Below are 22,892 nucleotides of genomic sequence, written 5' to 3'. Positions count from 1 at the left end.
CCATTATTTTCTGACTTCCTTGCTCTTGGAAAGTCAGCTCTCAGTGTTGCTGTGCCATTAAAAGCCACACCATTTTTCCTCTGAGCACTTGAACATGTTCTTCTAGCCTTAGGCACCCACAGAGCTGCTGAAACCAATGGGTGATTTTCATTTTTGAGTCAGTGGTCTGAGTCTTGAACCAAATCTTGCCACTGTCCCTGTCAGCCAGTTCAGTCGCTCAGTATCTGCCCCGTTGCGACCCCATGGACTGCAGCACACCAGGCTTCTCTGTCCATCACCAACTCCGGAGTTTGCTCAGGCTCATGACCATCAAGTCGGTGATGCCATCCAACCATCTCATCCTCTGTTGTCCCCTTCTCCTCCTGCCCTCAGCCTTCCCCAGCATCAGGTTCTTTTCCAATGAGTCAGTTCTTCGCATCAGGTGGCCAAAGTATTGGAGCTTCGGCATCAGTCTTTGCAGTGAATATTCAGGTCTGATTTGCTTTAGGAGTGACTTGTTGGCTCTCCTGGCAGTCCAAGGGGCTCTCAAGAGTCTTCTCCAACTCCCCAGTTCAGAAGCATTGATTCTTCGGCATTCAGCCTTCTTCATGGGGCAACTCTTACGTCCATACCTGACTACTGGAAAAACCATAGCTTTGACTCAGTGAACCTTTGTCGGCAAAGTAATGTCTCTGCTTTTTAATATGCTGTCTAGGTTTGTCATAGGTTTCCTTCCAAGAAGCAAGCATCTCTTAATTTCACCATCTGCAGTAATTTTGGAGCCCAAGAAAATAAAGTCTGTCACTGTTTCCATTGTTTCTCCATTTATTTGCCATGAAGTGATGGGGCCGGATGCCATGATTTTCATTTTTTGAATGTTGAGTTTTATGCCAGCTTTTTCACTCTCCTCTTTCACTTTCATTAAGAGGCTCTTTAGTTTCAACCCCTGGAGGCATTTCTTATTCCCCTTTCTGTCTTTTCTCCACCATGAGAGTCCCCATTTATACTTTTTAACAACGTAGTTTAACAAGGGGCTCCTTCAATATATTCTATCCTTTTTTTCTCTCTCTCTTATATATATTTTTACCTGACCAATCCTTCAGTTCACTGATCCTCTCTTCAGCTACGTCCAATTTGATGTTAAGCCCAGAGACTGAGTTCTTAAATTCAGTCACTGTTATTGTAAAGTTCTAGAGTTGGTTTTGATTCTCAGAAATTTTTCCTTTTGTCAAGTATATTTTTGAACAGGTGACATTTGCATCTGATACCTCTAGCACACTTCTGATATGCTGATATACATCTGATACCTCTGGATCTGGTTCAGCTCTTTTTCTCTTGGTCCTGTTTGTTGTTACACCCTTTTTTGCTTCTTTGGTTGCATGTTGGACATTATGTTTGGAAAACCCTAGAGGTTCTGAGTGATGCTGCCTTCTCCAGAGTTTCCTCTGACACACACGTCCAGTGGGAACAGAGCTGTCTGTTCACTTAGGGCCTGAGGGACTTGAGGCTGGGGAGGGGGTGGTGTCCTTGTAAGCTCAGTCTCAGCAGCCTTCACCCACCTTCCACCACCACCCCAGGGAGGAGCTTTCCAGCGTCTCGGTCTGGAAGCCTGGGCTGCCCCATAGGGCGCCCCCCTTCTCGGCAGGTCCTGAAGTGGGGGGCTGCCCCCATCCGCGAGGCTGTGTAACAGAAGGGCCCGCCTGTGGGCACTTTTTCAGTGTTGCAACCCCAAGGCAAAGACCAAGACCAGGAAGAACTTGGCCTCGGCCCAAGTCCTGGAAGCAGAGTGGCCTGAGGTGAGAGCAGCCGGGGGCTGGGCCCGTCAGATTGGGCCTCACCCAGCGAAGCGTTGGGGTTGTGTTTCATTTTGTTAGCATGGTTGTGGGCCCTGCCGGCCAGGGCGCTTTGGCCTTAGTGGGCAGGATCGACCCCAGCAGGATTACCTTGTAAGAGGTTGTGCAGGTGCCACGTGGAGGATGGGCGGGGGGCCCCACAAGAAGGGAAACACTGGCTGGAGGAGTCACTGGGGCACGTGGACTAAGCTATAAAGTCAGTCCTTGAAGCAGAAAGGCTAAGCCCCTTAACGTCTCCCTTCTTCCAAAGAAAGGATACACTGGCTGGAGGAGTCTCTGGGCATGAGGATCGAGCTCGAGAGTCAGTCCTTGAAGCAGAAAGGCTAAGCCTGTTAATGTCTCCCATCTTACAAAGCACAGACCAGTGTGTCCAGTATTTTAATGATGGGTACCTACTGCTTACATGTATGACATACACCCTCATAGCTACACATGTCTACTACATGCCTCTTACAAGTGCTGGGCACTGTTCTGGGTGCTGGACACTCAGTATGTAGTAGGGGATACGTAGCCCAGGATTTTTTTATTTCTGCAAAGAAAAATAGAACGAAAGATTCCATGTGGTTCAGTTTGAGAAAGTTCACCATGTGGAGGGCCCCATGTGCACGCAAATTGTGGTAAAATACATATAACATAAATTTAACATTTTAACCACTTGATTGAATGACTGGGTGGCTTCAGTGGAGTCAGGCTAACAGATGGCCCTGAGGTGCCATCCGCCTTTCTCCCAGAGGAACACTCCAAAGCTTGGTGGCCCTGTAGACCTTCCCTTTATTCTTCACTCTCCCCAGTGGCTCTAGGTCATTGGTCTGTGTGTCATTTAAGAATCTCTTTATCCACTTTGTTGTTAGATTTATGTTTTGGAAAGCTTCTCAGACCTCCCTGGGTCTTGAGAAGGCAGGCTTGGATTCCAGGTGCTCCCTTGCCACGTGCCTGCCAGGTCGAGGTGGAGGCCGAAGGCTGGTCTGAGTTGTGGTGGTCTGTGTGGTCGTGGGGTCAGTGGACCGCCTCTTCTGTGGAGGGGCAAGGAGATCCTTTGTGTGGAGCCTGGAGAGACTTGACAGGGTCAGTCTTCACAGTCTCGCTCTCATTTTTAATTTATGTTTGCATTTAGTTTCTCATTTAACTGTTTTCTAGGAGTTTCCAACTGCTACTGAAGAACTAAAAATATGCAGGGAGCAGCTTCTTGAAAGATTAAGAAGAAATCACTGAGCTTAGAGTGGAAAGAAGCAATACCAGGGTCAGTAAGGGGATTCTCAAGTGTTGACATTTGCCCCACGGGGGGTCACCACTGGCCTCCGTTTTGGTGTCTTTAAACTCTGTCTGATTTTCAAGTCATTTTTCACACCTTCCCACTGAGCAGACCAGGGTGGATCAGTTCGGGATTCTCATACCTTGCTTCAAATTTATGATGAGAGCTAATGTAATTTTAGAACATTTGAGGGGGGAGTTCTCTTAACTTACATTTTTGTCCATGCTACACTTTGTGTGGGATCTTAGTTCCCTGATCAGGGATTAAAACCAATGACCCCTGCAGAAGTGTGGAGTCTTAACTACTGGGCCCCTGGGAAAGTCCACTCTAACTTTAGCTTGAACTGGCGGGATTCCGATGTGCCTTAGCATGCTTTCCGCTATAGGGTGAGTCTGAGAGGAGTTATTGGCCCTGAATCAAGCATGAGGTTGATGGTGCTCCTTTGGCCCTGCCCTGCAGCTGCTGCTGGAGCACCTGGAGTGCCTGGTTTCCTGGTATGTGCCGTCCCTCCAGATGACGGTGGGCAAGCAGCAGGCGCAGCTGCTGCTGGAGCTCCTGGAGTGCCTGGTTTCCTGGTATGTGCCGTCCCTCCAGATGACGGTGGGCATGCAGCAGGCGCAAATAGCAGCAAGCTAGCCAGCATTACCAGCGACGTGGAGGTGCTCAGGGCACCAAAATTGCTGTTTGAGCACCACAAGACCCTGGACGAGAAGGTACCAGCCACCCAACCATCCTGGATTTGTACACTTGCTGTCTTGTTAGGTGGATGATGCATGTATTTATGTAACTACTTGACTTTTGAGCTTCTTGAATTCTTGTATATATATTTTTTTCTGTAAGAAGTCAGAGTTTTATATAGTTAAAAAGCATTGCCTGTGTACATGCTCAGTCATGTCCAAATCTTTGTGACGCTGTGGACTGTAGCCCACCACGCTCCTCTCTTCATGGGGCTTCCCAGGCGTGAATACTGGAGTGGGTGTCCATCTTCCACTCCAGGCAATCTTCCCGACCCAGAGATCGAACCTGCCCTCTTGTATTGGCAAGCGGATTCTTTACCACTGAGCCACCTGGGAAACCCCCAGTTAAAAAGTATTCGTTGGCATGAATGTCTCAAGATTTATTATATTCTGTATATCAACTTGCAGTTAAAAACTGGGTAATAGAATTAATTTAGGATAACATTTTGTTCTCTCAAATTTAGAATTTAAAGCTGTTAACAAGCAGATTCTCTTGACGTTAAGATCAATGAGAGACATTAAAGGTATTCTGTGACAGTATCTATGTATTAGGGTGAGTATACACTAAGAAGTGTACTAACGTATATACACACATCAACACAAGGTGACTTGGCCCCTTTTATTTGAGTTGAGAGCGTGATTACAAGTAGCACTCGAAAGGTGTAGTTTGTTAGAAGAAGAATTAGGTGCCACACATAAAGAGGTAAGTTTGATCAGTCATTGTGTAATTTCCGTGAAGGGTTTGTCATTTGAATCCTTTGATTTTAAAAAAGAATGAAAGCTGTAGTGGTGGGCATCAGATGTTATTTATCGTTCTGATTGAGAACCTGCCCACCAGGGTTATTTTAATGACTAGTAAACTAGACTTGTGGCTCAGAGCTGCAGGATCTCTTAAGTACCCCCTTTGTCCAGCAGAAGACAAATTCTGACTCTAATCACCTGGTGGTATTCGGGATGGATAGCATCACCATGTATTTTCTTTATATGTTGCATTTTCAGTTTAGACTTGAATATTTCCAGGTGTTTTGCTGTCTTTACTTATTTCTTGACTCTAATTCAACTTTTTGGTTTTAGCAGATGATTCTTAAAGAGGAGAATAACCAGGAAAAGATACTAACGCACAGGGTGCTAGATGTAAATCATGAGCAAGAAAACATGCCAAGCGCCAATGGAAAGGCAAGTCCTTGGTCTCACCCTCTGTCTGGTTCTTGTCTTACCATCCAGTCTGTGTGGGGCTGTCGGGACCTCTCACCAACATACCATGTAGGTCTGAGTGGCTGTGAGGGTCTTGTGAGCTCCCAGAGCGCAGAAGGCAGTTTTGACCTCACCGATTGCCCGGAAGTGCTGTGGTCCCTCCCTCTCAAAACAAGGCTGTCTAAGGCTTCCTTTCCCCCTTAGAGACCCTCTAAGCCACGAGGAGGACCTGGCTAAGGTGATCAACCTCCAGGAAGTCATAGACAAGCAGGAGCAGAGCCAGATGGAGGAGCGCCTGGCAGCCCTCTTTGCCCATGTGACAGAGCTGAAGGAGGACCTGGACACGGCCAGGAAGGACCTCCTCAAGTCCGAGGACGTGAACAGGAAACTGCAGCAGGATGTTCACGAAGTAACTGACGGCAGCTGTGTCTGTTGTCCTGAGGTGGACTGTGGGTCCCTTGTTCCCCGGTGATCTCAGCCTTGGCATGGCTGCGTGAGCAAGAGCAGAGCTCTGGCGAGACCGCAACTGGCTGCCTCCCCGCCTCTGCGTTGAGATCTCTGGGGTAGAAGAGGCCTGGTCCAGGCAGTCCGTTGGCAGTGAACCAACATTAGGGCAGCCCTAGCGCTGTGCTGCACCCTGGGTGTGGACTCCTCATTTCTACAAGTTCTAGGGTGCCCAGTGTGTTCCTTTTCTAAAAATTCATTCATCCATTCATTCATTTATTGGCGTATAGTTGCTTTACACTGCTGTGTCAATTTCTGCTGTACAGCAAAGTGAATCAGTCATCTATCTATCTATCTATCTATCTACGTATCTCCCTCTCTTTTAGATTTCCTGCCCATTTACTTCACCACAGAGCACTGAGTAGATTTCCCTGTGCTATGCACTAGGTCCTTACTCGTTGACTTTATGTGTAGTATCGGTGCTGTATATATGTCAACCTGAGTCTCCCGGTTCATCCTCCCCCACCCCCACCCCCACCCCTCTGCAACTCCCTGTCAAATGTGTTCCTGATGATGCTGAAATTTCCTTCTGATTCACTCAGGCGAGTCTGGTGACGTCTGTGGAGCCCGTTCTCTCGGAGAGATGGGAGCATGCTGTGTGGGCTCTGCTGAGGCAGCTTGCCTGGCCATCTTCTCTAGTTTTCTGAGGTTCCGCTCCTTGAAGGGATGTGTGACAGTGATACCGGCGGCCAGACAAGTCAAGTGGCATTTGCTCACCCTCAGATCCTCAGGCCCGAGCTGTGTGACCATGTGGAATCATGATGTTTCTGGCGGTCGTGTCTGCGGGTGTCATGATTTATGAGAAACTACCTATAACGGTCACTGTGAAAACAGAAGAGTGCTGGGGGTTCAGGCCTCTTCCTGTGAGCCTCGCCTCTCCTCTGTGCACAGACAGCGCCCACCCTGCCCACCCCTCCCCCGTGAGACCGTCTCAGAGAGAACCCCTCCAACATGTGGTACAGCAAGTGTCCTTGTTTAGTAGCTTGGTGTGAGTAATTCTGTGTGAGAACTCAAAACAGAAATATTTGCACAGGTTTGTATAAGCTATTCACACTACTCTTTGGCAACAGGAGATTAGGTGGCAGAGTTTAATACATACAGAATTCTGGGAAAAGCGTTTTTAAGACCTTTCACTTTTAATGTTAGGACTTTGCCCACATTGGTTACTTAATGACCAGGGAGGGACCTGAAATGGATTTTGAACTGGCGCACAGGAGTTGTACCAGCAGCAAGTTCTGGTCCTGGTTTGAGCGTTTCATACATATGGTGTAACTCTGCTTTAGAAGAACTAGGCTTGAGAAATCTGCGCCCAGTTGTGTTACACTTTGATCTGCTTGCCTCATTCACAAGCCAGGTGATTCCTCCCACCGTAGTCAAGGACAAGTCATGTCTCAGTCTCCATTCACGTAAAAAAGACTACAGGTTATTAACCTTCTGCGACTCTTAAGAAATAGCACTGTCACAGTCTGTCAGGCCCCTCAAATGAATACGCTCAAATATCAACTTGTCGCCCCCCCCACCCCCAGCTCCAAACCTCTGCCTGTGCTTTTGAGTGTTGTCAATCCTGTGACTACCACTCCGTGGTACCATGTTTGACCCTAAGGAACAATGTTTGTCTCTTCTCTCTCGCTGGCCACGAAGCTACAGGCTCCTTGAGGTGCGACCATGAGCAACACCCAGTCATACTGTCCACACACCAGACAGGCCCTTGTCACACTTGACAGCACTGAGGGGAGCTGCTTGGGGGAGCGGCCTACCCATGGTGGAAGGGAGCCCCTCGTAGCCTCGTCTGGTCCAGTTCGGCTCTCAGGGTTTCCAGGCTGGTCCTATGAAACAGCAAATGACACAGCCTGCACTGCTTGCTTTCTGGATGTAAAATGACTTGCACCAAAATGTGCAGAACAGGTTACAGGAGTAGTTATCAACTCCGAATATTTTCATTGTGAGAAAATATTCTCTAAGTGTCCCATAGCAAATAGAAGCACTCAGAACAATAGTAAACCCTATAAACCATAATGAATAAGAAGTTCCATCTCAGGTGTAGAAAAGCTTCTGGAGGAAACACGGCAAGCCATTAACAATGATGAAGTCTGTAGAGAGAAGCTGGACTTGGGGCGGGGGTTCGGGTAGGGGGGCAGGACTCACTCTATTGCCCTCACTCCTCTCATTGCTTTAAACTGTATCCATGGAGCTCACCTGCATTCCTGGGCATTCCTCACATTCATTCCTCTACACCCCCCTTCTTCACGGGGTAAAACAAGTCAAACGGGCCAAGTTTCTGAGTCACTTGACTCAACCTGGCAGCTCTGTGCTGTCGGCCACGGCAGTCACTCGCCTCGTGCAGCCCCTGAGCACGTGAGACAGGCTGGTGCAAACCTCGATGAGGAAATCACACAGGATTTCAAGACTCGTAGTGAAAAAAGGACGTCAAATAGCCTGTTGGTTTTTAAGAAAGTTTAGATTGCATATGTGGCTCATATTATCTTTCTAACGGACAGCACAGTCCACGTGAAAGGCTCACGCTTTGTCTCAGCTTTCGGGTGAACCCAGAAAGGACTACTCAGAATTCTGAACCACACACAAACAGAATTTAGCCACACACTCTAAATCCATCTACAATGCAAACACATTCAGTGTTCAAAGCCAGAAATGCTATACGTGTTACAGCAGTGGATTAGCCATAAGGAAAATGTAACTCGACATCTGCTAAGCATCTTTAGTGACTGGAACAACGAACCCAGCTCAATTCAGCTCTTAGCAAATTTCTAAACGATTTAGAGATTTATGCAGCTTGTTGTTTTGCATTTCTTCTAATTGCTTTTTAGCATTTTCAGCTTCCCATAGGAGAGAATTCTGAAAAAGATACAAACAGCTTTAGTGTCCATTCTTAACGGACGTTGCATGGACTGTGGGATGGCTACTCTTCTGTCTGAAAGCATAAAGCACCTCGGGATGAGTGGCGGACCTCGCGCCCAGAGTGAAGTGCCAGCACGAGGCTGGATGACAACTTTTAACATCAACTTGTACGCAGACAATCTCCTCCTTCCCCGACTGATCTTCTAGATACAAGGAGGCCAGGTCCTGGGAGAAGTGAAACTGCTTATAGCTTTTTGCAGTTCAGTGGTCACTCAGGAAACTGGCGCAGGTTTCACATGCCAAATTCAAACCTGAGACAAAACTATCCCACCTCAGGGCCAGCCCACAGGTCAGGGTGAAGTGAGGGGACCACACTGTGTGGTCTCTAGTGAGGTGTGTGTTTCATCTTGGGTTTTGTGGGGGGAAAACATGCCACAGAACTTGTAGTGACCATTGGTCTCTCTCAGACAATCGTTGCCCAAACGCCAACCTCAGGGAAGGTTCTGGGCCTTATCTTTAGGGCACTGGTGCAGCTGGGACAGGTTTTCACCGAACCTGAACCAGAGTGTTGCCCACTGAGCTGCTCTGGTGGAGGTTCTCAGCCATTTTTCAAAGCAAATGAAAAGAGAGAAGGCTGGAGTTGGAATATGAGAATACTTGCTTTTAGTTGATTCAGTCTTTTCTATCACTTTATGTAAAAGATCCTGAACTAAACTTATTGATTTGACTGTGTCAGGCCTTAGCTTAGCTGCGTCATGCGGGATTCCTTTGTCGCGGTTGCCACGTGGTCTGTGGGATCTTAGCTCCCCAACCAGCCATTGAACCTGCGTCCCTGACCTTGCAAGGCAGACTCTCAGTCATTGGACTGCCAGCAAAGCCCCAGAAGTAAACTTCTAAGAAAGAAACGAAAGGGTGAGGGTGGACCTAGAAGAAAGTTCTAGCATGGTGGCTGGTAACACTGGGGCCATCAGTGGATCCGGCTCTCTGGTGCTTTCTGTAAAGGTTGCAGGCACACATCTATGTCTGTTCCTTTACACACTGCCTGTGGATGCTGTCACGCTTATTCACTAGCATGAAATGCTGCTACTCAATTATTCATACCAGTAAAGACATTCACTCCGGGGCCCTCTATGGGAAGAGTTTTCCAACTGCTATCCTGGAGATTTCCCACACACAGACCAGGCCAGGCCAGGCCAGGCCAGGCCAGATGCGCCTCTTTCTAAAGAGGCCGTGGGGCTGGCTCACCTTATCCTCCAAAGCTGCCATTCTCTCCTTCAGATGAAGCTGAAGCTTCTCATCTGATTCGGATAGAAGCTTATCCACGGTATCTGATAAGTGTTTATTGTGCTCTTCATTTTTAATCTCTGCATCGCCCAAAACAGGAAAAACACAAACTCATAAACTTCAAGAGCAAATATGGTCTTTCTTTTAAAACACCAGGGAGCCGTGACGTGAGCGGCCTATGTCCTGGTTCCCGAGGCGGTCCCCTCCCATGGCCACCTCTGGTGGGCTCTTAAGCATCACCAGAGCAGACAGGCAGGTGCAGAGGGAGGCAGGGACTTCACTTGTCAAAGGTCACTCCCAATGCTTCTCTTTGGCAGAGCACCTGGTGGACCTTACTGTCACCAGACATTACTCGTCACAGGGGCTTGGGGAGCAAGCAGATTTACACTCAGAAACAAACAGACTTTAAAGGGGATCAGCTTACACACATGTTGGTGGAGGAATTTCCCAGTATACAAACAGAAGCTTGAGTCTGGATTAAGGGGGTAAAATGAATTCAATTTATAAAGCAAAAGGTGAGAAAATTCATTTTGGAAAAAAAGCCAGTGGAGATAGGCTTTCACATATTTTTCTTTACATGCAACATCACTTGAATTCTTTGAAATAATTGCTGTTGTTCAGTTGCTCAGTCATGTCTGACCCTTTGTGACCCCATGGACTGCAGCACGCCAGGCTTCCCTGTCCTTCACTATTTCCCAGAAGTTGCTCAAACTCATGTCCATCGAGTCAGTGATGCCATCCAACCATCTCATCCTCTGTCGCACCTTCTTCTCCTGCCTTCGCTCTTTCCCAGCATCAGGATCTTTTCCAAGGAGTGTGTTCTTCACATCAGGTGCCCAAGTATTGAATCTGCAGCTTCAGCATCAGTCCTTCCAATGAATATTCAGGACTGATTTCCTTTAGGATTCATTGGTTTGATTGCCATACAGTCCAGGGGACTCTCAAGAGTCTTTTCCAACACCTCAGTTGAAAAGCATCAATTCTTTGATGCTCAGCCTTCTTCACGGTCCAACTCTCACATCCATACATGACTACTGGAAAATCCGTTTCTTTAAGTAGGTGGACCTTTGATGGCAAAATAATGATCTTAGTTTTTTTTTTAATGTTCAGTTTAAAGCCATCTTTTTCACTCTTTTTCACCTTCATCAAGAGGCTCTTCATCAAGGTCCTCGTGGCTTTCTGCCATAAGGGTGGTGTTATCTGCATATCTGAGGTTAATGATATTTCTCCTGATCATCTTGATTCTAGCTTTTTCTTCATCCAGTCCAGCATTTCTCATGATGTACTCTGGATGTAAGTTAAATAAGGAGGACGATAATATACAGCCTTGACTTACTCCTTTCCTGATTTTGAACCCGTCTGTTGTTCCATATCCAGTTCTATCTGTTGCTTCTTGACCTGCATACAAATTTCTTAGGAGGCAGGTCAGGTGGTCTGGTATTCCCATCTCTTGATGAATTTTCCACAGTTTTTTTGTGATACACACAGTCAAAGGCTCTGGTGTAGTCAATTAAGCAGAAGTATGTGCTTTTCTGTAAGTCTCTTGCTTTTTCAATGACCCAACGTATGTTGGAAATTTGATCTCTGATTCCTCTGCCTTTTCTAAATCCAGCTTGAACATCTGGAAGTTCATAGTTCACATACTACTGAAACCTGCCTTGGAGAATTTTGAGCATTACTTTGCCACCGTGTGAGATGAATGCAATTGTGCAGTAGTTTGAGCATTCTTTGGCATTGCCTTTCTTTGGGATTGGAATGAAAACGGACCTTTTCCAGTCCGGTGGCCACTGCTGAGTTTTCCAAATTTGTTGGCATATTGAGTTCAGCACTTTCACAGCATCATCTTTCAGGATTTGAAATAGCTCAACTGGAATTCCATCACCTCCACTAGCTTTGTTTGTAGTGATGCTTCCTAAGGCCCACTTGACTTCACACTCCAGGATGTCTGGCTCTAGGTGAGTGATCACACCATCGTGAATATCTTGGTTGTGAAGATCTTTTTTGTACAGTTCTTCTGTGTATTCTTGCCACCTCTTCTTAATATCTTCTTCTTTTGTTAGGTCTATACCATGTCTGTCCTTTACTGTGCTATCTTTGCAGGAAAAGTTCCCTTGGTGTCTCTAATTTTCTTGGAGAGATCTCTAGTCTTTCCCATTCTATTGCTTTCCTCTATTTCTTAGGATTGATCACTGAGGAAGGCTTTCTTATCTCTCCTTGCTATTCTTTGGAACTCTGCATTCAAATGGGTATATCTTTCCTTTTCTCTTTGCCTTTCACTTCTCTTCTTTTCACAGCTATTTGTGTGGCCTCCTCAGAAAACCATTTTGCCTTTTTTGCATTTCTTTTTTTGGGGGGATGGTCTTGATGATCTTTTCCTGTACAATGTCACCAACTTCCGCCCATAATTCTTCAGGCATTCTATCAGATTTATTCCCTTGAATCTCTTTTATCACTTCCACTACATAACTGTAAGGGATTTGATTTAGGTCATACCTGAATTGTCTAGTGGTTTTCCCGACTTTCTTCAATAGAAGTCTGAATTTAGCAATAAAGAGTTCACGATCTGAGCCACAGTCAGCTTCCGGTCTTGTTTTTGCTGACTGTATAGAGCTTCTCTATCTTTGGCTGCAAAGAGTATAATCTGTCTGATTGTGGTGTTGACCATCTGGTGATGTCCATGTGTAGAGTCTTCTCCTGTGTTGTTGGAAGAGGGTGTTTGCTATGACCAGCGTGTTCTCCTGGCAAAACTCTATTAGTCTATGCCCTGCTTCATTCTGTACTCCAAGGCTAAATTTGCTGTTACTCCAGCTATTTCTTGACAAATTAAGGTGTGTGAGTGTAAAGTCACTTCATTCGTGTCCCACTCTGTGCGACCCTATGTGCTGTAGCCTGCCAGGCTCCTCTATCCATGGTATTCTCCAGGCAAGAACAATGGAGTGGATTGCCATGCCCTCCTCCAGGGGATCTTCCTGACCCTCATAGTGGCACCTGTGAAGCTGCACAAATTAGGGGGGGGGGGTCATATGTATTTTCATTTTGTAATCTATGGCTTTGTACTATTAAAAGACTCTTAGTTCTTGGAGGATCTCTTCAGTATTGAAATGTTGCTGCGATGAGCTGTGACAGATGCCAGGATTCTTGGCCTCTGGAGGAAAGGAATTCGATCCAGGGCCAGTGATGAGGCTTGATTGCTCAGAGCTTTTTATATATAAAGTTTTATATATATAAAGTTTATATATATATATATAAAGCTTTTTATATATAAAGTTATAAATAAAGTTTTATTAAAGTATAAAGGAGATAGAGAAAGCTTCTGATGTATGTCGGGAGCCACCATGAGAGATCCCAACCATGACAAACGTCATGTGGAGAGGACCTGACAGACAAAGGCGAAACAGGACTCAAGGGATTCCCTGGATCTGCTCCAGCATCTACCCCAAAACTAAAATCTGTCTGTCTACTGTTTATTATATTATGCTTTTCACCAACTTTTTTGACATTTACAGGGGGCTATCCCTGACCACCTTTTTCTGAAACAAATCAACTTAAGGCTCTAGTTACTAAGTCTCCTGGGCTTGAAAGGAACATTTTTACTTTAACCCCTCTGTTACTATTTTAGCTTGTTTGGCAGGTTTATCCACATTCTTACAACTAATGCACATGATTGTTCACAACACCCCAAGCATAACCTTCGAGCAATAAAAAAGCTTTATTAAAATAATACTGCATTGTTGAGCCAATGTTTGCTGCTGAGTTTCCTTGTCCTTTACCCAATGTGTGCCTGGGAGTACATTAACAAAAATAGTTGGTATGCAAGAAAAACAAGCAGTAGCCTTGGCATTAGCAACAGAAAACCCTTGAGTTGGTAAGTTCTTTCTTTGTTGTAACCCACTGTGCCTTTGTTCCATAAGAATGTATCTCTGTTTCTTGAGGGGGACTGCAGACTAAAAAGATAAAGGGAAAACAGGTTTTCTGGGCGACCAACCTTTATCACAAAAGAGTTACAAAATGTTAACAGGCCACAGGGCCAGAAGATGGTGTGCACAACATAAGACCCTTGTTTATAAAAAGCTATGCAAAAAATGTCCTGCTTTTGATAAGGGTGAAACTGATGTAATGTTGAGCTGACTCGATATAACTCTGTATCTTTCACTTCTGGAAATGTGTAACTTAGGGTATAAAAGCTCCTTTTGAAAATAAAGCTACAGACCCGGCTTCATCAGAGCTTGGTCTCCCTGTGTCATTTTTTTTTTTTCCTTTTCACTCTTTTTTTCTCTCTGTTCTTTTTTTAGGATGACTACTTAAAACACAGGGGCTCTCTGTTCACTTTTTGCCTGGGCTTCTAAGATCCTATCGGGAAGGCGCCCTGCGTCTTCACCAGGGAGAGGGCATCCTGCGTCCTAACCCCATCTGAGAGGGCGCCTGCAGGCTCCGTGAACAGAACAAGTTCTGTGTCAAGAACTTTATTGGCTTTCTGTGTAAACCAAGGAAGATTAAGCCTATTTTTTTCCCCTTTTATCTCTCTTCTTTACTTTCTCCATTTGCCGACACCGTTCTCCTGAGAGAATCCCTGGATCCAACTGGGGCTGGACCCCGCAAAGTGGCACCCGAAACAGGGTCCCGAAGGTAAGTCTCCCCCATTGTACAGTTTTTCGGACGGCTAGGACCCCACTCAGGATGCCGCAGACCCCCCTGCATAAAATAGGTAGAGTAAAAAACAGTGGGAAGTAAAAATCTTTTTGACGAAGAGGTAAAAAAGATAATTTTCTGATACGGGTAACAGTGAGTCAAAAGAATGACAACTCTTTATAGGAGTAATCTTACAACTGTTAAACAAAAGAGGAATTAAGTTTAAGAAAGCTAATGTTCAATCGTTTTTACATTTGTACAAGAGCAATGTCCTTGGTTTCCAGAAGAGGGCACTGTTAACCTAGATATCTGGGAAAAGGTAGGGAAGCCCCTAAAAACTTACTACACTTTACATGGCCCAGAAAAGGTCCCCACTGACACCTTTTCTCTTTGAAATATGATTAGAGACGCTTTAGACCCTGCTCATGAATCTGGTTAATCCACTACATTAATTGCCAACGTGATTTAGTAATAAAATATATAAATAATTTACATTAATTTATTAAAATGTATTGTTATTATTTTGTAATTAAATAATATAATTTTAATATTAATAAGTGTTTATGAATCTAATAATATATAAATGTATTACATTTATTAAATAATGCTATTATTACATTATTATATATATATTCATTATACTTATGTATATACATATACATTATATATGATTAATATTTAATAATAGCTATGAATTACATTGTAATCATTTACATTACATACATAATATTACAAAAATTTATTGTAAATACTTATATTTACAGTATATTACTTTAATTAATTAAAATGTACAATTATATAAATACATATATTTATGACAATGCATAAATAATTATAAATTATTAATAAAAGCAATTTGTTAATTGTTTATAATTAATATACTTCACCTCAAGATGAAAAAGATTTAAAAGAGGCAGCAGCCCGATACCATTCTAATAAAGATTGGTCTTTTTAAGCTAAAAATGCTCCTAAGAGCTTAAGAGAAACATCCCCAATCAGACCATCCATAAGATTCAGTCACCAAACAGTTAAAAGATCTCCGGAACAGGGAAAGACAAACATGGGCCAAAAAGGGTTCCTGTAGATGCTTTTGCTCTGTGGAATGTGATTAGAAATGTCCTGGACCCCCGTCATGAGGCTGTTAGAGAGCCTGTGGGGGAGGCTATGGCGGTGGATGGTGGTGGGTCTCCACTTTCTGCGCAGATCATATTTTTCTGCCATTGATGAAGAAAAGGAGGGAGACTGTGCTTTACCTCCTGAGAAAGGAGGGGGCTTACAGGGCACTGCAGCTGGGTGCCCTGGCGAGCCCCCTGCCCCTCTGCGCAAACCTTTAAAAACTTATCCACCACTTTCTGATTTAAGGCGATCGCCGCCGCCTCCATTTGCGCCTCCCAGGGCCCTCCCAATCTCTGAATCGGGAGGCACCTAACAAGTCAAGAGTCTTCGGAATAGTGTTTTATGTAGTGGTATCCGAGCCAATAACGAAACTTGTAACAGTAGTGGCCTGGATTCTTCAAAAAAAATGATAATAATCCTGCCTTTAAAAATCTGTCTTATCTCCTGGTAGGCCTTATCACACCTCATCACTGGACCTGGCTTTTTCCCCTCAGGCTTTCCTAGGTATTCTTGCTCATTTTTCATGTGAAACTTAGAATCAGTTTATCCTGAAAATCAGTCTGAATGGCTGTTAATTAGGATTGCATTAGATGTTAGACTAACGAGAAGTGACATTTATATGACATTCAATCTGATCATTAAGAACACTGCGTGTCTTCACAATGACCCAAGTGCTTGCATGTGTGTAGTTTCCTCCAGATGGTGTTGAAGTTTCCTTTATGTTCCCTCTGGAAACACTGGGCATCTATACTGGAGATGCGGCATGAACGCAGCAGACACAAATTCCTGCCCTTGGACTTTTGGCTACCTGAGGTCATGAAGATATTCCCCTATGTCATCTACCGGTTTTTCTTTCCTTTCCACTTAGGTTCACTATTCACTTGGAACTGACTTTTGTTGGATCGATTTTATTCCATCTAGATGGGCAGTTAATTAAGCAGCATTTACTTTAAATCTACTTGCCTGCTCACTGGTACTGAGTCAGTGAGTGAATGAATGAAAGTCACTTAGTCGTGTCTGACTCTTTTCAACCACCTGGACTGTACACTCCATGGAATTCTCTAGGCCAGAATACTGGAGTGGGTAGCCTATCCCTTCTCTAGCGGATCTTCCCAAGCCAGGAATCGAACTGGGGTCTCCTACATGGCATGCAGATTCTTGACCATCTGAGCTATCAGGGAAATCACTGGTACCAGTAGTGTAGTAAAGCAAGTACTCGTGTATGGGCAGAACTAGATATGTCTCAAAGACAGAATCAACTTTGTTTTCTTCAATTCATGTCTGGAGCTGGTGGAAGGAAGGAGCCAAGAATGGAATCGTTGTTTGGGCCGGAGAAACAGTAAGCAGTGACTACTATGGGGGGAGGTGTGGGGGTGGGGGCACCTGCAGGAACAGAGTAGAGGCGGAAAGTCATGGCTGTGGCCCTGCTGATACTGAGGCAGATCTTAGACTTCAGAATGAAGGTGGGAGGTAGGCAGGTGGAGATGAAAGTATCAAGTTATATCTCTGAGCACCATTCCCTTTACAAAATTAGTTCTCTGAAAGCAAAAAAGTATTAAGATCCTCCATGTAGTCAAAAATCTGTGTACACTTTACAGTCAGCCCTCTATAACCTCGGTTTAATGTCTGTGGATTCAAAAACCATGGGACATGCCATAGATATATTTATTGAAAAAAATACAGGTGTAAGTGGACCTGTGCAGTTCAAATCTGTGTTGTTTGAGGGGTAACTGTGTTTGTAAAGCATTTTGCTTATCCATTGCCCATGGATGAACGTTTGGGTTGCATCTCCCTTTTGTCTGTTGTGAATGGTGCTGGTATGAATATTCGTGTACAAGTGTCTGTTGGAGTCCCTACTGGCAATTCTTTGGGGTTTAGACCTAGAGTAGTTTTGTTTCAGGAAGGAGGACCCCTTCCGGGGCCCGAAACTGGGCTCTTGTCTAACACTCAGAAATGAATTGTCCAAGGAGACACATGTGCTGACAAAGCAAGAGATTTTATTGGGAAAGGGCACCCGGGTGGAGAGCAGTAGGGTAAGGGAACCCAGGAGAACTGCTCTGCCGCGTGGCTCACAGTCTTGGGGTTTATGGTGATGGGATTAGTTTCTGGGTGGTCTTTGGCCAATCATTCTAATTCAGAGTCTTTCCTGGTGGCACACGCATCGCTCAGTCAAGATGGATGCTAGCGAGAGGGATTCTGGCAAGTGGACGGACACACGGTGTCTCCTTTTAACCCTTCCCGAACTCTTCCTGTTGGTGGTGGCTTATTAGTTTCGTATTCCTTATCAGGATCTCCTGTCATAAAACAACTCATGCAAATTGTTACTATGGTGCCTGGCCAGGGTGGGCAGTTTCAATTAGTGTGCTTCCCCTAACAGTTTTGCCAGCTCATAGGTCAATTTTAACTTTTTGAGGAATGTGTGAACTTTTTTCCACAGTGGCCACATCATCTTCCATTCTCCCCAGCAAGATACAGGGTTCCTGTGTCTCCACGTTCTCCCACCACTTGTTAATCCTGTGCACTCTTGTCATATTCTGTTGTTTCTGATCTTTACATTGAAGCTATCTTAGATGTGAGATAGTTTCTCATTGTGGTTTTAACTTGCATTTCTCTAGTGACAAATCATGTTAAGTATCATTTCATGACCTTAGTATAATCCACATGCAGTAAAATTTAAGGGTATAGTTTTATGATTTCTGACAGATAAATACACCCATGTACAGCCACCACAAGCAAGATACAGAATGTTTCCATCACCACAAATCTTCTCTTGTCCTTTTCCCAACCATTTTGATCAACACCAGGCAGCCAATGATTTGCTGGTTTCGAGAGATTAGATCTATTGTCTAGGATTTCATAAAAACCGGATCATGGGTTTGCATTTGTGTCAGACTTCTTTTGTTTGGCATAATAGGTTTTCTGTTGTTGCTTTTTGTTTGTTTTTAAATTTCCTTAATTTATTTCTAATAACCATCAGGACTTTTCCTGAAAAGGAAATGTCCCCATTTTTTACAACATTTATCAGAAATATATGGATACTATTTTATTTTTTATGCTGTCTGTGGCATTCGTAATTTTTCATTTTTTTTTTTTAAATTTGGCTACGCTGGGTCTCAGTTGCAGTTTGTGGGATACAGTTCCCTGACTATGAATCAAATCTGGGCTCCCTGCTTTGGGAGTGCAGAGTCGTAGCACCAGGACCACCTATTTGTTTTCTCTCTTTTTTAAATTGTGTTATAGTCATTTTACAATGTTACATTATTCTCTGCTGTACAATGAAGTAAATCATTTATATGTGCATATATATCTGCTCCCCTTTGAGCTTCCCACCCACCCCCTCATTCTTCTTCTTTAGGTCAATGGAGAGCACCAAGCTGAGCTCCGTATATTAGACAGCTGCTCTCCACTAGCTGTCTGGTTAAAGACCTGAGGATTATTAGAAATAAATAAAGGAAATTTAAAAACAAACAAAAGCAACAACAGGAAACGTACATCCTAGCAGGGCATGCATGTCCCTGCTGGCCTCTCAGTTTGCCCCTCCTCCCTCCCCTGCTGCGTCGTCGAGGTCCTTCTCTGTGTCTGTGCCTCTATGTGGGCTCTGGAGATAAGAGCCTCAGCACCATTTTCCATATACGCTGTGCTTAGCTGCTCAATCCTGTTCATTCTGTTGCCTGCAAGGCTCCTCTGCCAAAGGGGATTCTCCACACAAGGATACTAGAGTGGGTTGCCATGCCCTTTTCCAGGGTGTCTTCCCAAACCAGGGATCAAACTCAGGTTTCCCACACTGCAGGCAGATTCTTTACTCTCTGAGCCACAAGGGAAGCCCAACAATAGTGGAACGGGTAGCTTATCCTTTCTTAGGGGATATTGCCAACCCAGGAATTGAACCAGGGTCTGAGGCATTACAGGAAGATTCTTTACCAGCTGAGCTACTATGGAAGCCTATAGATAGACAGATAAACATATAAATTCATATATACGAATATATATATATGTGTGTGTGTATATATATATATATATATATATATATATATATATATGAAGATACAATATATGTTTTTGTTTTTCTGTCTCATTTCACTTTATGACTGACCGTCCATCCACATTTCTTCAGAGGACCCACTTTCATTCCTTTAATGCCTACATAATATCACACTGTATATATGTAGCACTCTCCCTTACCCATTTCGCAGTTGCTGGACATTTAGGTTGATTCCATGTCCTGCTGCTGCTAAGTCACTTCAGTCGTGTCTGATTCTGTGCAACCCCATAGACGGCAGCCCACCAGGTTCCCCCGTCTCTGGGATTCTCCAGGCAAGAATACTGGAGTGGGTTCCCATTTCCTTCTCCAATGCATGAAAGTGAAAAGTGAAAGTGAACTCACTCAGTCCTGTCTGGCTCTTCCTGTCCCCATGGACTGTAATCTACCAGGCTCCTGCATCCATGGGATTTTCCAGGCAAGAGTACTGGAGTGGGCTGCCATTTCCTTCTCCAGATTTCATGTCCTAGTTATTGTAAATAGGGCTGCAATGAACATGAGCGTGCATATGTCTTTTTGAATTATGGCAGTCTCAGCAAACCCAGTGGGATTACCAGGTGGTATGGTAGTTCTCTTTTCAGTTTTTTAAGGAACCTACATACTGCCCCCCAAAGTGGCTATGTCAATTTACATTCCCACCAACAATTCATGGGGTCACAAAGAGTCGGACATGACTGAGCGACTGAACTGAACTGAACTGAATAGTGATAGAATAGTGAGTGATGTTGAGATGCTGTTGTGTTTGGTATTCCATCCTATGACTTATTTATACAATGGGTAAGTACATTTGAATAGATTCTGATTGACCCTTTGCACTACATAAAGTGACAGGCTTCGACAAATGCATATTGACAGGTATCCATCCTAAACGATCACTTCCAATTCCCCACTCCGTGATCTGCTTATCATCTATGTAGCTTTACCTTTCCAAGAATGTCACAATGGGGTCATACTGGGTGCAGCCTTTTCAACTGGATTCTTTCACTTAGCCATGTGCATCTAAGGTTTATCCCTTTCAAGGGTTGATGTTTCATTCCTTTCCACTGTTGAGTGTTATTCCTTTGCATGTATATAGGAGGAAAATAAATTTCCCTCTCCACTTCCAGGTTCTTGGTTGAGCCCTCCTTCTCCATCATTAAACACAAATTATCAGGAGAAAGAAGTTTAATGAACATGTACACCTTTTGCATAGAGAGGAGATGCCAAGGAAAACTGAGTCCTCCCTGAAATGACCAAAGACTTCACCATAAATAGCTCTTCAACCCCAAACAGAAGAAAGACCTTGAGGGGAAGGCAGAGGCCATTTTTGGCAGGTTATCATGCAAAGCACAGTAAACAAACAGATGATTGTTTGCAGATTTAAGTCCTGACTTCTTCACTGGTAAGTGTTCCTTCCTTGAGATGTAATTATTCCTCTCCTAGGTTCAAAGGGGGACACCCTTACAAATGGAGATTTCTCTCATAAATGTAAATGTACCTCACAAAAGGGTAACCTCAGTCTTCCCTGGTGAGCTAGCTGCTAAAACTCTGCCTGTTAATGCGGTGGACACAGGTTCTATCCCTGATCCAGGAGTATCCCACATGCCTCAGAGCAGCTGAGCTCATGCACCACAACTACTGAGCCAGCGCTCTAGAGCTGGGGAGCCACAACTACTACATGCAGGCACCACAACTACTGAAGCCTGCACACCTAGAGCCCATGCTCTGCAACAAGAGCAGAACTAGCTCTCCACAACCAGAGAAAGCCCTCTCAAAGCAACGAAGACACAGCATGGCCATAAAGAAATGAACACATTTAAAAAAAAAATAGGGGGCAACCTCTACTCAGATTCTTTTATTATTATTATTATTTTAAATTAAACTAAACTAACTCATGTCAGACATAATTCGGGGTGGTGTGTTCTGGTCCCCTTGATATCTGTGTACACCAATTTGCTTGCACACTCATCTACTGAAAGATATCCTGATTTCTTCAAGTTTGTAGCCATTGTGAATAGAACTGCTGTGCAAAACTGCATCCTCGTTTGCATTTGGATGTACAATTTCAGAGCAACTGCGTAAATACTGAAAGCATGATTGTTGGATCCCAAGGTGAAACCTGTTGAGCTTTGGGGAAAACTACCAGACTGTCTCTCATGGGGGCTGTACATGCATTCCACCAGCAATGAGGAATTGCTGTTGTTCCTCACCCTCCAGCAATTAGTATTATCTTATATTTGGAGTTTAGCAGTCCTAAGAGGTGTGGTGTGATAGATCACGATTTTAATTTGTAATTCCCCGATTGTACATGATGGTGAGCCTGTGTGCTGTTTATTTTTAACAACTAAGGAAATTCTGACATGTGTTGCAAATTGAGTAAAGTTTGAAGTCATATGCCAAGTGAAACAAGCTAAACAGTAACGGACAAATAATCTATGATTCCACTGTGAGATGTCCAGATAAGTCCACTGCAAACACAAAGTAGAATAAGGCTGCCAGGGGATAAGGGGAGTTGGACCTGTTGGACTTGAACAAGGGCCAGTGACCGTGCACGATGATGGTGGTGGTCAGTCAGTCAGTCAGTTCAGTCGCTCAGTCGAATCTGACTCTGCGACCCCATGAATCACAGCACACCAGGCCTCCCTGTCCATCACCAACTCCTGGAGTTTACCCAAAGCATGTCCATTGAGTCAGTGATGCCATCTAACCATCTCACCCTCTGTGGTCCCCTTTTCCTCCAGCCTTCAATCTTTCCCAACATCAGGGTCTTTTCAAATGAGTCAGCTCTTCGCATTAGGTGGCCAAAATGTTGGAGTTTCAGCTTCCACATCAGTCCTTCCCATGAACACCCAGGACTGATTTCCTTTAGGGTGGACTGGTTGGATCTCCTTGTAGTCCAAGGGACACTCAAGAGTCTTCTCCAACACCACAGTTCAAAAGCATCAGTTTTTCTGCGCTCAGCATGAGACACAGGACACAGCCAGCAGTAACACCTTCTCACACAGATTTCCAGTCAGTGCCTGTCAACCTTCTACACCCTTGGTTTCTCTCCTTTGGGTCTGAGAGCTCAAGGCCTCATGAAATTGAGGTGTTCTCCTTCTCAGAAAATGGAACCTAGCACACAGCCCCATGCCTCATTCTGCCAGCCAAGGCTATCAGCTCCTCTTACTGAAGCGCCATGTGTCACACGTGTCCTATAGAAATCCTCAAATTAACAACAATGCCAACAAGAAGACCTAGGGTGGGGGAGGGCTGAGCTTAATGAAATTATCACCAGATGCACCAGACTGCCAGCTGCTAAGGTATGTGGCATCAACTTCCCACTGGCCTGACATCTTGGAGGTCATGCCCTCAAACTGGTGACAAGACACCTATGAGGGACACTCTGGCAACATGATCAGCAGGTAGTGAGACCTGTAGGGAAAAGTGGAATTGGACAGAAGGTGGATCCTGCAGCAAGAGCAGGTTCT

General features: G+C 44.5%; 1 protein-coding gene across 1 annotated transcript; it reads left to right on the top strand.

Moving 5' to 3' along the window:
• Window positions 1–5,122: 5,122 nt before the first annotated feature.
• Window positions 5,123–6,332, top strand: LOC129640901 (liprin-alpha-1-like). Its single transcript, XM_055565871.1, has 2 exons — window positions 5,123–5,424; window positions 6,062–6,332. Exons 1-2 carry the CDS (start codon window positions 5,299–5,301, stop codon window positions 6,164–6,166), a joined length of 231 nt encoding a protein of 76 aa, XP_055421846.1. The 5' UTR covers window positions 5,123–5,298; the 3' UTR covers window positions 6,167–6,332.
• Window positions 6,333–22,892: the final 16,560 nt, after the last annotated feature.

The sequence above is a fragment of the Bubalus kerabau genome, unplaced genomic scaffold (assembly GCF_029407905.1).
Source record: "Bubalus kerabau isolate K-KA32 ecotype Philippines breed swamp buffalo unplaced genomic scaffold, PCC_UOA_SB_1v2 scaffold_54, whole genome shotgun sequence".
NCBI classification, from domain to species: domain Eukaryota; kingdom Metazoa; phylum Chordata; class Mammalia; order Artiodactyla; family Bovidae; genus Bubalus; species Bubalus kerabau.
Note: the sequence above shows the minus strand (reverse complement) of the source record. Positions and strands in the feature narration are given on the sequence as shown.

Bases quoted from the DNA above. Each gene is read 5' to 3' on its own strand.
- LOC129640901 (XM_055565871.1), top strand. From the start codon at position 5,299: ATGGAGGAGCGCCTGGCAGCCCTCTTTGCCCATGTGACAGAGCTGAAG. The intron at 5,425-6,061 runs GTAACTGACGGC...TGATTCACTCAG, and splicing joins TGCAGCAGGATGTTCACGAA to GCGAGTCTGGTGACGTCTGT.